The sequence below is a fragment of the Passer domesticus genome, chromosome 2 (genome assembly GCF_036417665.1).
Source record: "Passer domesticus isolate bPasDom1 chromosome 2, bPasDom1.hap1, whole genome shotgun sequence".
In the NCBI taxonomy this organism is placed as follows: Eukaryota; Metazoa; Chordata; class Aves; order Passeriformes; family Passeridae; genus Passer; species Passer domesticus.
The window spans coordinates 116,087,404-116,098,798 of record NC_087475.1 but is presented as its reverse complement, the minus strand read 5'-3'; the positions used below and the strand labels follow the sequence as shown (position 1 = coordinate 116,098,798).

Below are 11,395 nucleotides of genomic sequence, written 5' to 3'. Positions count from 1 at the left end.
GGTGCTCTGGGAGTGATGGGACTGCCCTTCAAATTGAGTGGGGACATGTGCTGCACATCCCTCCTTTGCCATGAAATCATAGATTCATAGCATTACAAAATCACACAGGTTGGAAAGGAGCTCCAAGACCATCAAATCCAACATTTGATCAATCAAGCTCAGGCATAATCTTGCTCTGGGAATATCACTTTTGATTTCCACAACTGACATATTACACAGTTGCAAAATATTTATCAGATGTATGTGATCACACATTCATTGAGATTTGTGTGGAAACCCAGGGCATGGGGAATATTTCTCTGTCTGCTCTGGGGTGTCCTGTCCCCAGGGGAGCACTGACTTTGATCCTCATTCATGGACAAAATTTCCTAGATTTCAAGATAGACTAGAAACTGAAATAGATTATAGAGAGTAGTGAAGGGGTATCACTTGGGTGAGAAATTTAGGTTTTGGGATTTTTAGTATGTTGTGGATGGAAGCAAGATGGAGCGCACAGGGTGTCTTCCTGGGTTTCTTCTTCCTTCTTCTTCATGGGTTTGGGTGGCATTTTGTAATTGGGCAGAAAAGCCCACATTGAGAGCTTCCAGGGATCAGTTATTGGGTTAAAAGGGAAAATAATCTAGGTCTCCTTTTTAAATTGGACAGTTTAGTCTTAAAAAACCTTGTAACAAGAGATTGTTAGCCATTTTGTGCCTTGCTAATGAAAAGCTGCCAAACTCATGGTTGTGAGACTGTTTTACTGATAAGAAATAATAAACACCTGAGTCTGAACGTGAACCACCATCTCAAGTGCCTTCAATCCAGACCCAGAGTAGCTGATACTTTGAAATACTCTTTTTGATTGCTGTGGATTTCTTAGGTGGAGAAAAACAGCTTCATGAAATGGATACAACCTCACACAAAGTTTTGTTTCACTCTTTATTTTTCTGTGTGGTAGAGCTTGGAATGTATTTTATCTGGCATTTTTTAATGGCAAAATACCAGCATTGGTTCAGAACAGAATCTGGTAGGTCAAAACTCTGAAGCTGTTTCTGGGAAGTGTCAGGACATGTTTGCAGGTTTCATGGCTTCTTTCCTGGGCTTTCAGTGTTGCAAGGAGGGTACCAGGCAAAACAGATGATAACTGGGATCCAGCATCTCCACCAGCCTTGTGGTTTGAGAGGAAGCATTCCTCTTCTCTGCTCTCCCCACCTCCAACATCCCCTCTCCACTTTTATTGCAGAAGTGTGTTTGCGGTTTTAAAGGTGAACAATACCATCATCATGTGAGCCTCCTGAGACCCGTGTGAAAGCAGAAGGAAACCTCACTGAGGCAACTACGTCCTTCGTTCTCACAGGAAGATGATTGTTATCGTTCAGATCCTTCACTTTACTGGGTCCTTCCCACACTAAAACTTCAGGGACTGCTGGGAAACAGGCGTGTTCAGGCCTGTAAAGAAGCAGTTCTCACTGCAGGTAGAATAATTGCAGCTGGCTCTGCTCTCTTCCAGAAACCATCTAGTCCTAGGAATGCCTGACCTAGAAATTTCTTAGTGTCTTAAATGCTCCTCATTGCAATGTCTCAGTGTACTCTATACGCATATATACACATATATGTATATTTTTTTTTTCTGCCCTTTCTTTTTTTTTTTTTGGGGAGGGGGGGAAGAGATCAAACAGCATGTTAAATAGCCACCAAAGCAACACATACCCTCTAAATGAGCCAGACACACAACCAAATTCCACACAATCTAATTGTATGTAGACATGAATAGCAAGAAGGCATGGAGAAAAAGAGCATACACCACAGGTCACGTGGATTATTCTGGCAGGTTAGGTCAAGCCAACTTAATTATAGATCGTCTTTAATGCCATGTTCCAGACTTTTATTTTTGTGTGTGTGTGATGGAATAAATAAAAACACTTACAGCCTAAAACTTTTGTGAAGTCCTAGAAAAACTAAGCTGTTCACGTTGGCTTGGGATTCATACAGACAAGGTTTCAAACTTCGGTGATTCTGGCTAGGAATGTATCTTGGTACAGAAGCAGGCTCTAGTTTATCTGTGTGCCCATCTGTGTGTCAAGCTGAGGCCATTGAGGGCTTTTGCAAGTTTCTCATCCCTCACTTCTGCCTGATTTGTAAAAGCTTTTCCAAATCTGTCTCCCAGTATATTTGCTAGAATGGTTGCTATGTGCTGAGGGCTGCCAATTTCACTGCAAGCCTCAATCATTTGGGGCAAGGCAGGTTCAGGATCAGGCAAGCTTCAGATAACCTTTTCACATCCTTCACTGGCGTTTGCATAAGCAAAGTTGCAAAGCAGAAGTGGACGAGCCACTTCATCTTCACACTGTTTCTCTAGAGCTTGTGCCAGGAGGTCAATAAATGCTGAATAGGGCTCTACTGGCCCTTGTCTTATTTCTGTATAAGTTCCTTCTGAGTTCCCACTGGCTGAGTCAGCTGCAGGGCTTTGCAAGCAGGATTTTTGATATCATTAAGTACTACTCTAGGCAGGTATGCTGCTTGATCTTCACACCTGTCATGTGGAGGGCCTTCTGTTAAATCTGCCAGCGTCAATGCAGCATAGGAGCCCCCGGCATAAGTTTCAAGTAATCTATTCAAGAATTTTCTCCACTTCAGGCCCCATAAGATGCATTGTGATTCTGTCAATATTATGGAAGAGATATAGTGACAGCCATATGGTGTTAAATCTACATTACAATATATTTCTTTCAGCAATTGCTTGAAACACGTGAGTCTAATCCATTTTCCCTTACCACTTGTCTCAAATCTTCAATACCATCACAATTCAATGGTTCCCATCTTGGATTAGCATCTTCTCTAACTGGCTTGGCTAAGAGCAGCTCTTTAGCTAGATCAAAATATTTTTTTTTATTGCTTTGTGTCTCACTGCTGCCCAGTCCATTATGGAGTATTGTTCCATCTTTTTCAGAGGATCTCTTGACTTGGGCAGAGGCAGGGGGTGTTCTGAATCGGGGGAAGATAGGTCTCTTTCCCAGTTTGAGTCTGCTGAGCTTGAGATTGATGACTGATTCTTCCTCAGAAACAAAACAATCATCATCTCCCCTCTGTCCATAACAGTCCAGTGGTTGCTTTCTTCAATATCATACTCAGTCACTTCATCCTGGCCTCTCTCCTCTCCATGAGTTTCTGTACAGAGACCATGTTCTCTGCAGTGAATTTGTACCTCCAGTGCTCTGCAACATGAATCAGAATTCCCAGTCACACAGGAGCCACTGGGCACACTGCCTCCCCTGAGGTGACACTCATGGCCAGGAGAGAACTGCAATGCATCCCCAGGGAGAATGGACATGGGGCAGGATGGGCTCCAGAGCTGAGATCCCAGTGGTCAGCCTTGGCCATTAACTCCGACCGACTTTCATTCCCCTCCTTGGAACCCCACCCCAAATCCCAGCCTCCCCACCTTGGCATCTCTCCTAACATCAGCATAGAGAGTTCCATCTCTGGAGGGGGGAATATGAGGTGGGATACGGTGTCTTCCCTCCATGAAAGGCTGAGCAAATGTATGAGATACTTCCCATTTTCCCTCCCAGGATTTCTGCTTAGGTAAAGGACTTCCACTGGGATTTGAAGAACTTAAGTCCAGGTACCCAGCTGGGAAAACTGCTTCAAGGCAGCATCACCAGAGCAGGCACTGGCACCCTGCCCTTCACACCCAGGACCTCCTTTGCTCTGAACACAGGCTCTGGCAAGGATTTCCATCTGGAAGTTTTCCATCTGGAAGTTTCCCCTTCCACAGCTGCTGCAGGAAGGCTGCTGGCACCTCACAAAGCTGTTGATGTGGGGTGAGGGGGTCACTTTGTGGAGAGGGAAGCTGCAGACAGCAGACCAGATTCTCTCAGAGGTCAGGGGCACCGAGCAGGGGCAGTCGCTTTCCCCAGCACCAGCGGAGGGTCTTACTCTGCAGGAAACCATGGATGAAGGAGATCCTCTCTGGCAGCGGCTGCTCCAGCACGGACTCCCCCTCCTTGCTCCCGTGGCTGGAAGAGTGTAGGGTTTGCATTAACTCCTTCTGGAGGGATTAGACCAAGGCTGAGTTTTGTGCAGCAGGGTTTGCTGAGCCAGGGGCTGGCTCTAGAGCGCTGCTCTGCCTTCTGTCCCCACACCAAGGCCAGCAGAGCCAGGACCAACCACACCATGCACGGGAGTGGAATCCCCCGGAATCCCCCTGCTGGGAGAGCAGCTGGAGCCAGGCAGCTGACACCCCCTGGCGCTGCTTCCTGTTCTGCCTGCCAGCCCTGGCATCCAGCACAGCACAGGGAGCTTGTGGTGGCCCCACTGGCTGGGAAGCACCACAGGGGCCAGTCTGTGCATGGAGTGCGGGGCTTTTCTTGCTGGATTTTGGGGAGGCTGAAGCTTCCTCTTGCACTTATTTGCAACTACACACTCTTCCTGAGCAGCTACCAGTTCATGGAATATCCTGAGTTGGAAAGGACTCGCAAGTGTTATTGAACCCAACTGCAGCTCAGAAATGGCATGCCCAAAACACACACCAATCATGCTTGACCAGCACTGCCTCAGTACTGTCACTTACTTCCAAGGTGCCAAAAGCAGGAACCTGGCCTGGGACAGAGGCTGCCATGAGGATTTGCTCCTCCTCACAGACTTCCCCTTGTGGCACTGGGAGCTCTTCAGATCAGCCAGCTGCTTCAGATCACCCTGCTGGCCCCCCACTTTATCAAGCAATGGCCAGGTCTCTCTAGAGAGCGTGTGCCACCAGGATCCCCGCTAATCCGAGCTGGAGCACAGACCCAGGAGATTAACCAGGTCTGACTAAATATATCTGCGGTGCAGGCAGCTCCTTCCTCCCCACCCACTGCAGGCAGATCCCTGCTCCAGGCAGGCTCTCTTACCCCACACAGGAGGTAATTATAGTAGACAAGCTCCCAGTGAGCCTCCCACTGGAAAGTTTTGAAAGCAATGCATGGCAGCCTCACACCCTCAATTTGTTTTGCCAGCTCCTTAACCACCAGGATTCATCCCACCTCTGATGTAGATTTTAGTTGCCCCTTGCTCCCGGGCAACAAACACAATTCCTGAAGGAGGCATTCCTCCCAATCCTGCCCAGCCACCTCAGGTCCCAGGATGGAGCAAACAGGCTCCATCCTGACCACACTATACTCAGCAGCAGCCTGACATCCCCAGGCAACAGAAGCACTTCATGGGGCAGAAAGTGTCATCCTTTACACTGCTTTCCAGATCCAAGGGATCCCAAGGCTGCCACTCAGGAAAACTTGCTGGGCTGTTCCCTCACCAGAGCAGCATCAAGAGAAATGGATCATCTCCTGTGCAGCTGCAGGAACCCTGGTGCCACTGGCAGCAGCACTCAGGTATTTTCTTCAATGCCAGGAGTGAACCCAGATGTTAAATGCCAGATGTGATAAAAACGACAGGAACTCTGACCAAAACGTTCCCTGGGCAGCTCTGTGAGACCCAACAGCTCTGCAAGCAGATCCCAGCTGTGCAGTGGCACAGAGGAGATGCAGATCCCAGCATCTCATATGCCAAAGGAGGAGTAAATACCCCAAGAGCCCCACTCCCACCCTGCCCAAGACAGGAGCCTCTTAGCTCCTGGGGGCTGAGGCCAAGGCTCCAGGGACAGCACAGACCCAGCTGCGTGGTTTGAAATGTGTACACAGCTCCCCATACTCACATTTTGTGGGTAATTCTGATGAAGACACTACAGTCCTGGAGCTGAGACAGATCATTGGGGGATGAGGACAAACCTTTGTGCTGTTCACCTAGAAATGGGGTGGGACAGTCAGAAGGCAGAAACCAAGACAGCACTGTGCTGTGCCACTCACCACCTCCAGTCCTGGCAGGGGACAGCAAGAGTGGTGGGAAAGTAAATCCACCCCTTCAAACCACCCCTGCCTAGTGAACAGATGAAGATGATTTCCACAGTTCCACATCTGGGAGTCTGGCACAGGTCCCATTTATCCCACTGCTGGAGCCCCTCTTCTCTGGAGAGGCTGAGAGACCTGGGAGTGTTCAGCCTGGAGAAAAGAAGGATCCAGGGAAACCTTAGAGTCCCTGCCAGTGCCTAAAGGGGCTCCAAAAGAGCGGGAAATGGACTTTGGACAAAGGCCTGGAGTGACAGGACAAAAGGGAATGGCTTTCCGCTGACAGAGGGCAGGGTTAGATGGGATATTGGGAAGAAATTCTTCCCTATGAGGGTTGTCCACAGAAGCTGTGGCAGCCCTATCCCTTGAAGTGTTCAAGGCTAGGCTGGATGTGGTTCGGAGCAAGCTGGTCTAGTGGGAGGTCTCCCTGCCCATGGCAGGGCATTCCAGTTGAATGAGCTTAAAAGCCCCTTCTAACCCAAACCATTCTATGAGTTTTGGACACACCAGTGCTTTGTGAGACAGATCCAACAGCCCCTTTGCAGTACAGCTGCTGCCTGCTTCAGGCTCAGCTCCATCTCCCAGGCAGTCTCCATGACCAGACCAAGCCATTCCAGCATTTCTGGTTACTCAACAGGAAGGGTAAGCAAGGCTTCTGCAAACACCCACCTGCCCAGAACAGTAGGAACTGGACTGCCCTAGGACCTGCCCCAGCCACAATCCCTCCCATGACAAGTCCCAGCATCGTCCCCCAAAGCTGCCAGTGCTGGCAGCAGCACCTATGCAGCGAGCTCTGGCGCAGGAGGGGGAACTTTCCTAATCACGGAGAGCAGCAACTCTTGCGCCCTCAAGAGACATCGTGGCCAGCCTATCAGGTCCCTGCCCAGACCTAAAAACAACACAAAAGGTAAAGTATAGTAACTATGTTACTAAATTACTTGCACCCAGCACCAGGCATTTGTGCCCACCAAGGGAGGATGTGTCCCTGCATCTGGCCAGCTGTGTGGGGCAGCCAGCATCCTCCCGCTTCCCCACAGGCTCAGAGTGGGGAGCAATGCTGAGCAGCAGCCAGGTCCACTCCCACAGATTAGGATCCTGACAAGGGGTCAGTGGAAAACTGCTGCTCGGGCTCCTCATTCTCCTGCTGTGCCTTCCTCCCTCCCTCGCCTCCAAATGTCACTAACATTTCTTGCCCAGCAAGGCAGTGGCCAAGCCATTGAAGCGCTGCCAGCTCCCCTTCCCACTGCTGCTAGTGAAAGAAAGAACCACCTGCTGGGGACACAGGGAGCTCGCCGGGCATCGCTGCATTGGATGGGAGCAGGGATGAGCTGCCCTGACGGGATCTGGGATCACTGCCAGGTCCCCTTCACAGCGACCTTTGCCTCCCCGCTGGCTGCCCCCGGTGCCACCCTGGTAGTCTCCCAGGGGAGGGGACTGCTGGGAGCCAAAAAGTCACCCAGATGAGGAGGGAGCTCCTCACCCTGTATTGCACCTGGACACCCACACCGTGACGGGCCAGGAGCCTGGTTGGGATCTGCAGTGCTCAACCAGTCACGGCGGCTTTGGGGACTACAAGAGCTGTCAGCCCAGGTGGGAAGCATGGAATCCTCAGCAGGACAGGTCCTCCCTCCAATTTGGCTAAAACCCAGCTCCCTGTCTCATGGCTGGGTCACTCAGCAACTACTGTCCCTCCCACCTGTGGCACAGCCAAGACCTCTGCCTAAAAATCCACCCAAAGGCACGGGGCAAAGCACTCGTGCAGCACTGCATGCAGACCCTCGGAGAGAACCGTGTCCCACCAGCGTCGGGTTTTACCAGAACCATTCTGCAAACGCAGTGGTGCCTGGTGTGGATCTGGACGGGCAGGGCTACCCGCTCCTGCCGCGGTCACAGCCTGGCTGTGACACTGGTGACACTGGCCACCCTGAGCGCCTGAGACAACGCCACGACCCGCCGGGAGGGAGGACGTGCCATTCGTGATGGCAGGCGGGAAGTGGTCGGGGAGCCCGCCAGCGGCCGTGAGCGCCTTCCAGCCGCATCCCCGCAGAGAGCAGCTGCAGGGGGCGGTGGGACCGGGGACCGAGCCCCGGCGGTGGCGGCGGCATTGTCCTTCCCCTCCTTCCCCGCCGCCCCGGTCACAACGCGGCGTTACGCAAGCCCGCGCTCCGGAGCTCCCGACGAGCCAAGGCGCCGGGGACGGCCCGCGGGCCCCGGGGACCCGCACCTCGGGGGCTGCGGCGAGGCGGCGGACGGGGGTTAATCCGCCATGAGCGCGGCGAGCCGGGAAGGGCCGGGGAGGCAGCGGCCAGGCACAAGAGAAAAGCTGAGCTTTCCTGCAGCGGGGCTGGCGGGCGGCGGTTCCCCTTCCTGGCCCGGCGCCACCGCCCGTCACCGCGCCGGGGCCGCGCTCGTTAAAGGCGCCCGGCACAGAAACCTCCGGCGCTCGCCGTGCGGAGCGGAATCGTCCGACCCCGGGCGCGCTCGCTGCCGTCAGCCTGCCCAGGCCCAGTGAGGGCCGGGGGGGCCGGCACAGACCCGCTCCCGGCCCCAGGGCAGCTCAGGGAAGCCGGGGCTCGGCAGAGAATGGCTCCCGATGCTACGTCTCCCTGTAACCCGACTGGAGTTACACCCCAGCTGACCCCTGAAAAACCACCCCCGATACGCGCACAGCCCACGGCCACAGACTCAACGAGAACCTCCGGGTCACCAGCTAGAGCAGGGAGGACTCGGATGAGGAAGGGACGCCCACCCCTCGCTGGAGACCCTCGGAAATCATCTCCGCAGCGCCTGGGCTGCCTGAGGAGGCTCAGGATGGGGCAGCCCCGAGCACGGCACAGGAGGGGCACAAGGAGAAGGTTTTTTCAAACCTGCGCTGGGGTAGCAAAGGAACCCGTGAGGAACGCGGCCGTCGAATGCCGCTGGAGAAGGCTCCGACTTTGCCAACCCCGGGAAACGAAGAACACGCCCGCCGAGGGAACCACCGGAGCCCGCCTCGTGTCAGCTTTACCCGTACCGTGGCTGGGGAATCGCGTCCGTCCGTCATCACATCGGTGCCGAGGCTCCAGCTCTAGCCGGTCGGGCCCCGGCCCCGGGCCGCTGTGATTCGAACGCCGCGCCGGCCCGCCCCCGCCGCTCCGCGCTGGGCACCTCCGGGCCGGGGCGGGGCCCGGCACTCGCGCCGGGCTGCAGGGGGCACGCTGGGCCCGGCACCGGGACACGCTGGGCACCCCGCTCCCAGAACGCGAGAGCTACCGGGTATGCCTCAGACACAGATAACTGGATGGATGTAGAGTCTAGCCAGGACTCAACAGCTGTTGGTAATAAACATCCTTGTTGTAGTTCCTGCACTGAGTGTAGATTGAGATTAAGACCAAGTGTGTAATTTACTAATAAAACCCTCTGACTTTGTACATTCCTTTCGACCATTTTCAAGCATTTATGAATCTTAGCTGCTTCCTTCCCCTTAGCTGGGTCATCATACCTTTTCTGTCCCCTTGTCCTCTTGGCCCTGTGGGACATCAAAGAAGTGACAAGGAACAGATGTGCGTACCACACCCCCAGGGCACGGCTCTTCCATCACGTCCATGCTGTGTCCGACAGAGAACAGTGGAGACAAGCACTGAATGAACGTGGCTTTATCTACTATGGCAAAAAATAATAGTAATTTTAAAAAACAAGCGAATGAACAAACAAAAACAAGCAAAATAAAGGTCTAAACATGTAAAAAGGAGAAGGGATGGTGTTGGAGCCACCAGGCCCCATGTAGAGCATCACAAGTGGCTGGCTCCAGCCCACCCGTCCTGGTGACCTGGCACATGGTGCTGACCCACACCAGGGCCTCCTCGCACCGGCTGTTCCCTTTGTGCTTGTCCCTGTGCAAGGCAGTGTCCAGCTGACACAGCCTCCTCCCCACAAACACCCACCCACCCATGAGGAGGAGAAAGCCTCGAGCAGTGCAGGTGGGCTCGATGTGCCAATGATGGGCGCCTTGGCATTTAGTAGGAAGCAGGGTATCTGTCCAAGTTCTGTGGCAGCAGCATGGGGAGGGAAGGGATATAAAGAGAAAAATTGGGGAAAAAACCAAAACCAACCCAAAGCACTGAAGCAGCAGTGGTGGGGGCAGGGTCAGGGGATGCCAAACTGTACAACCAGTTCTTCTTTGGCGTCGACACGGATCTGTGAGAGCGCACTGAAGGCATAGGCAGCTATCCGGGACACCTGCAGGCAGGAAGACATGGCTGTGTCACTGGTGGCTACTGAAACCCCCATTGTCCCAAAGAAACTGTTGCAGGAGGTTAGCCTCCAGCCCTAAGGAATCCCAAAGCCCATCCTGGGCTTTGCCCCCACCTCTAACAAGGCCTTAAACCTGACCTAGGCTTTGCCCTCAGCTCTAAGATCAAGTCAGGGCTCTGGGCATTACTGCTCCTCCAGGACGAGGATGTGTCTCTGGGGAGCATGGCAAGGGCTCAGGGCTCAGCCCTGCTCACCTGCTGCAGGTCTGCAAAGGGAACAGGGTCGCTGGCGAGCACTTGGTGTGGCTGGTTAGTCAGAGATGGCAGCAGTGGGAGCTTCTTCCAGTGCGTCAGGTTGTTGCTGAGCATGGCCAGGCGTGTGCTGTCAGGGGAGAGCAGCGAACATCAGTGCCATGCCGAGACATGGGGACATCCAGAAGGTGGGTGCTGCACCCCCAGGGGGACAAAGGGAGAGCAGTGGGGCTGCGCTCCCAGCACCCAGCCCTCTCCACTCCCTGCAGCAGGAGGATGAGGGAGTTTCCAGCTCTCCCACACAGGCACCTTGCAAGCAGAAGCAGCCACCTCCAGCCCCCCACCATCTGCCCCAAGGGCTGGGCGAACACAGGAGCCCTTTGTCCTGGGCTCTGCTGCCTGCACTGCCATCAGCCTCCCTGAGCAGGCTGCACCCTGCTCTCTGAGATGAGGCAGCCCTTCCACAGGCCGAGTTCACTCCCCCAGGCCAAAACCCCAGGGACCTGCCCAGGGACACACACAGCTGTGAAGGACTGCGGGCACCCCAGGGAGAAGTGCAGGTCCCACCTGTACTGCCTGGCTCTGTCCATGTACTCGTGCTGCTCCATGCCCTGGGAATCCGCTGCCGACACGTCGATGATGTTGCTGCAGAGACACGAGACAGTGGCTCCCACTGAAGGCTCATTGCTCCCGCTGAGCTCCCTCCCCATCTCAGAGCATCCTCTGACCAGGGCAGACAAAGTCCAGCACCCCAAATCAAACATCTCAAAGCCAAGCTTGCCCAATGAATGCTGCCAGCTGGCCACAAGTGTGCCAGGCTGGACTGGCTGTTCGCCAGGAAGGAAATGCCAGGGACTGTTTGCCCACAGCTGCCCTGGGGTAGAGGGAGGCAGGCAGAGGCTGCAGGAAGCTGGGGGCTGGTCTGGGCTCTGGGGAGCTTGGCATGCAGCCACCTGGAGAAAAAAGGAACCACTGGGAGGACAATGTCCTTGGCACATATCCTGAGAGCCCCTGTACCAGGCCCTGGGCTCACAGAGGACCTGGGCGCTG

The 11,395-nt window shown here is 54.2% G+C and overlaps 1 protein-coding gene across 3 annotated transcripts; it reads right to left on the bottom strand.

The window, feature by feature from the left end:
• Nucleotides 1-904: 904 nt before the first annotated feature.
• On the bottom strand, nucleotides 905-11,362 carry LOC135294938 (ragulator complex protein LAMTOR1-like). 3 transcript variants are annotated; one of them, XM_064410883.1, is made up of 6 exons: nucleotides 10,913-11,362; nucleotides 10,349-10,475; nucleotides 8,875-10,079; nucleotides 5,672-5,759; nucleotides 3,919-3,998; nucleotides 905-3,194 (listed from the first exon to the last, which is right to left on the bottom strand). In XM_064410883.1, the coding sequence occupies exons 1-3, from the start codon at nucleotides 11,341-11,343 to the stop codon at nucleotides 9,987-9,989; spliced, it is 651 nt and encodes a 216-aa protein (XP_064266953.1). In that variant the 5' UTR covers nucleotides 11,344-11,362; the 3' UTR covers nucleotides 905-3,194; nucleotides 3,919-3,998; nucleotides 5,672-5,759; nucleotides 8,875-9,986. The 3 variants fall into 3 exon arrangements, with proteins under 3 accessions (XP_064266953.1, XP_064266955.1, XP_064266956.1); XM_064410885.1 differs by lacking the exon at nucleotides 5,672-5,759; XM_064410886.1 differs by lacking the exons at nucleotides 3,919-3,998; nucleotides 5,672-5,759.
• Nucleotides 11,363-11,395: the final 33 nt, after the last annotated feature.

What these genes read in the sequence shown, in the direction of transcription:
- LOC135294938 (XM_064410883.1), bottom strand. Translation starts at nt 11,343, where the DNA reads ATGTGCCAAGGACATTGTCCTCCCAGTGGTTCCTTTTTTCTCCAGGTG. An exon ending in GACAGAGCCAGGCAGTACAG is followed by an intron (nt 10,476 to 10,912) that starts GTGGGACCTGCA and finishes CTCCCCTGACAG; the next exon opens with CACACGCCTGGCCATGCTCA. An exon ending in CCTTTGCAGACCTGCAGCAG is followed by an intron (nt 10,080 to 10,348) that starts GTGAGCAGGGCT and finishes TCCTGCCTGCAG; the next exon opens with GTGTCCCGGATAGCTGCCTA.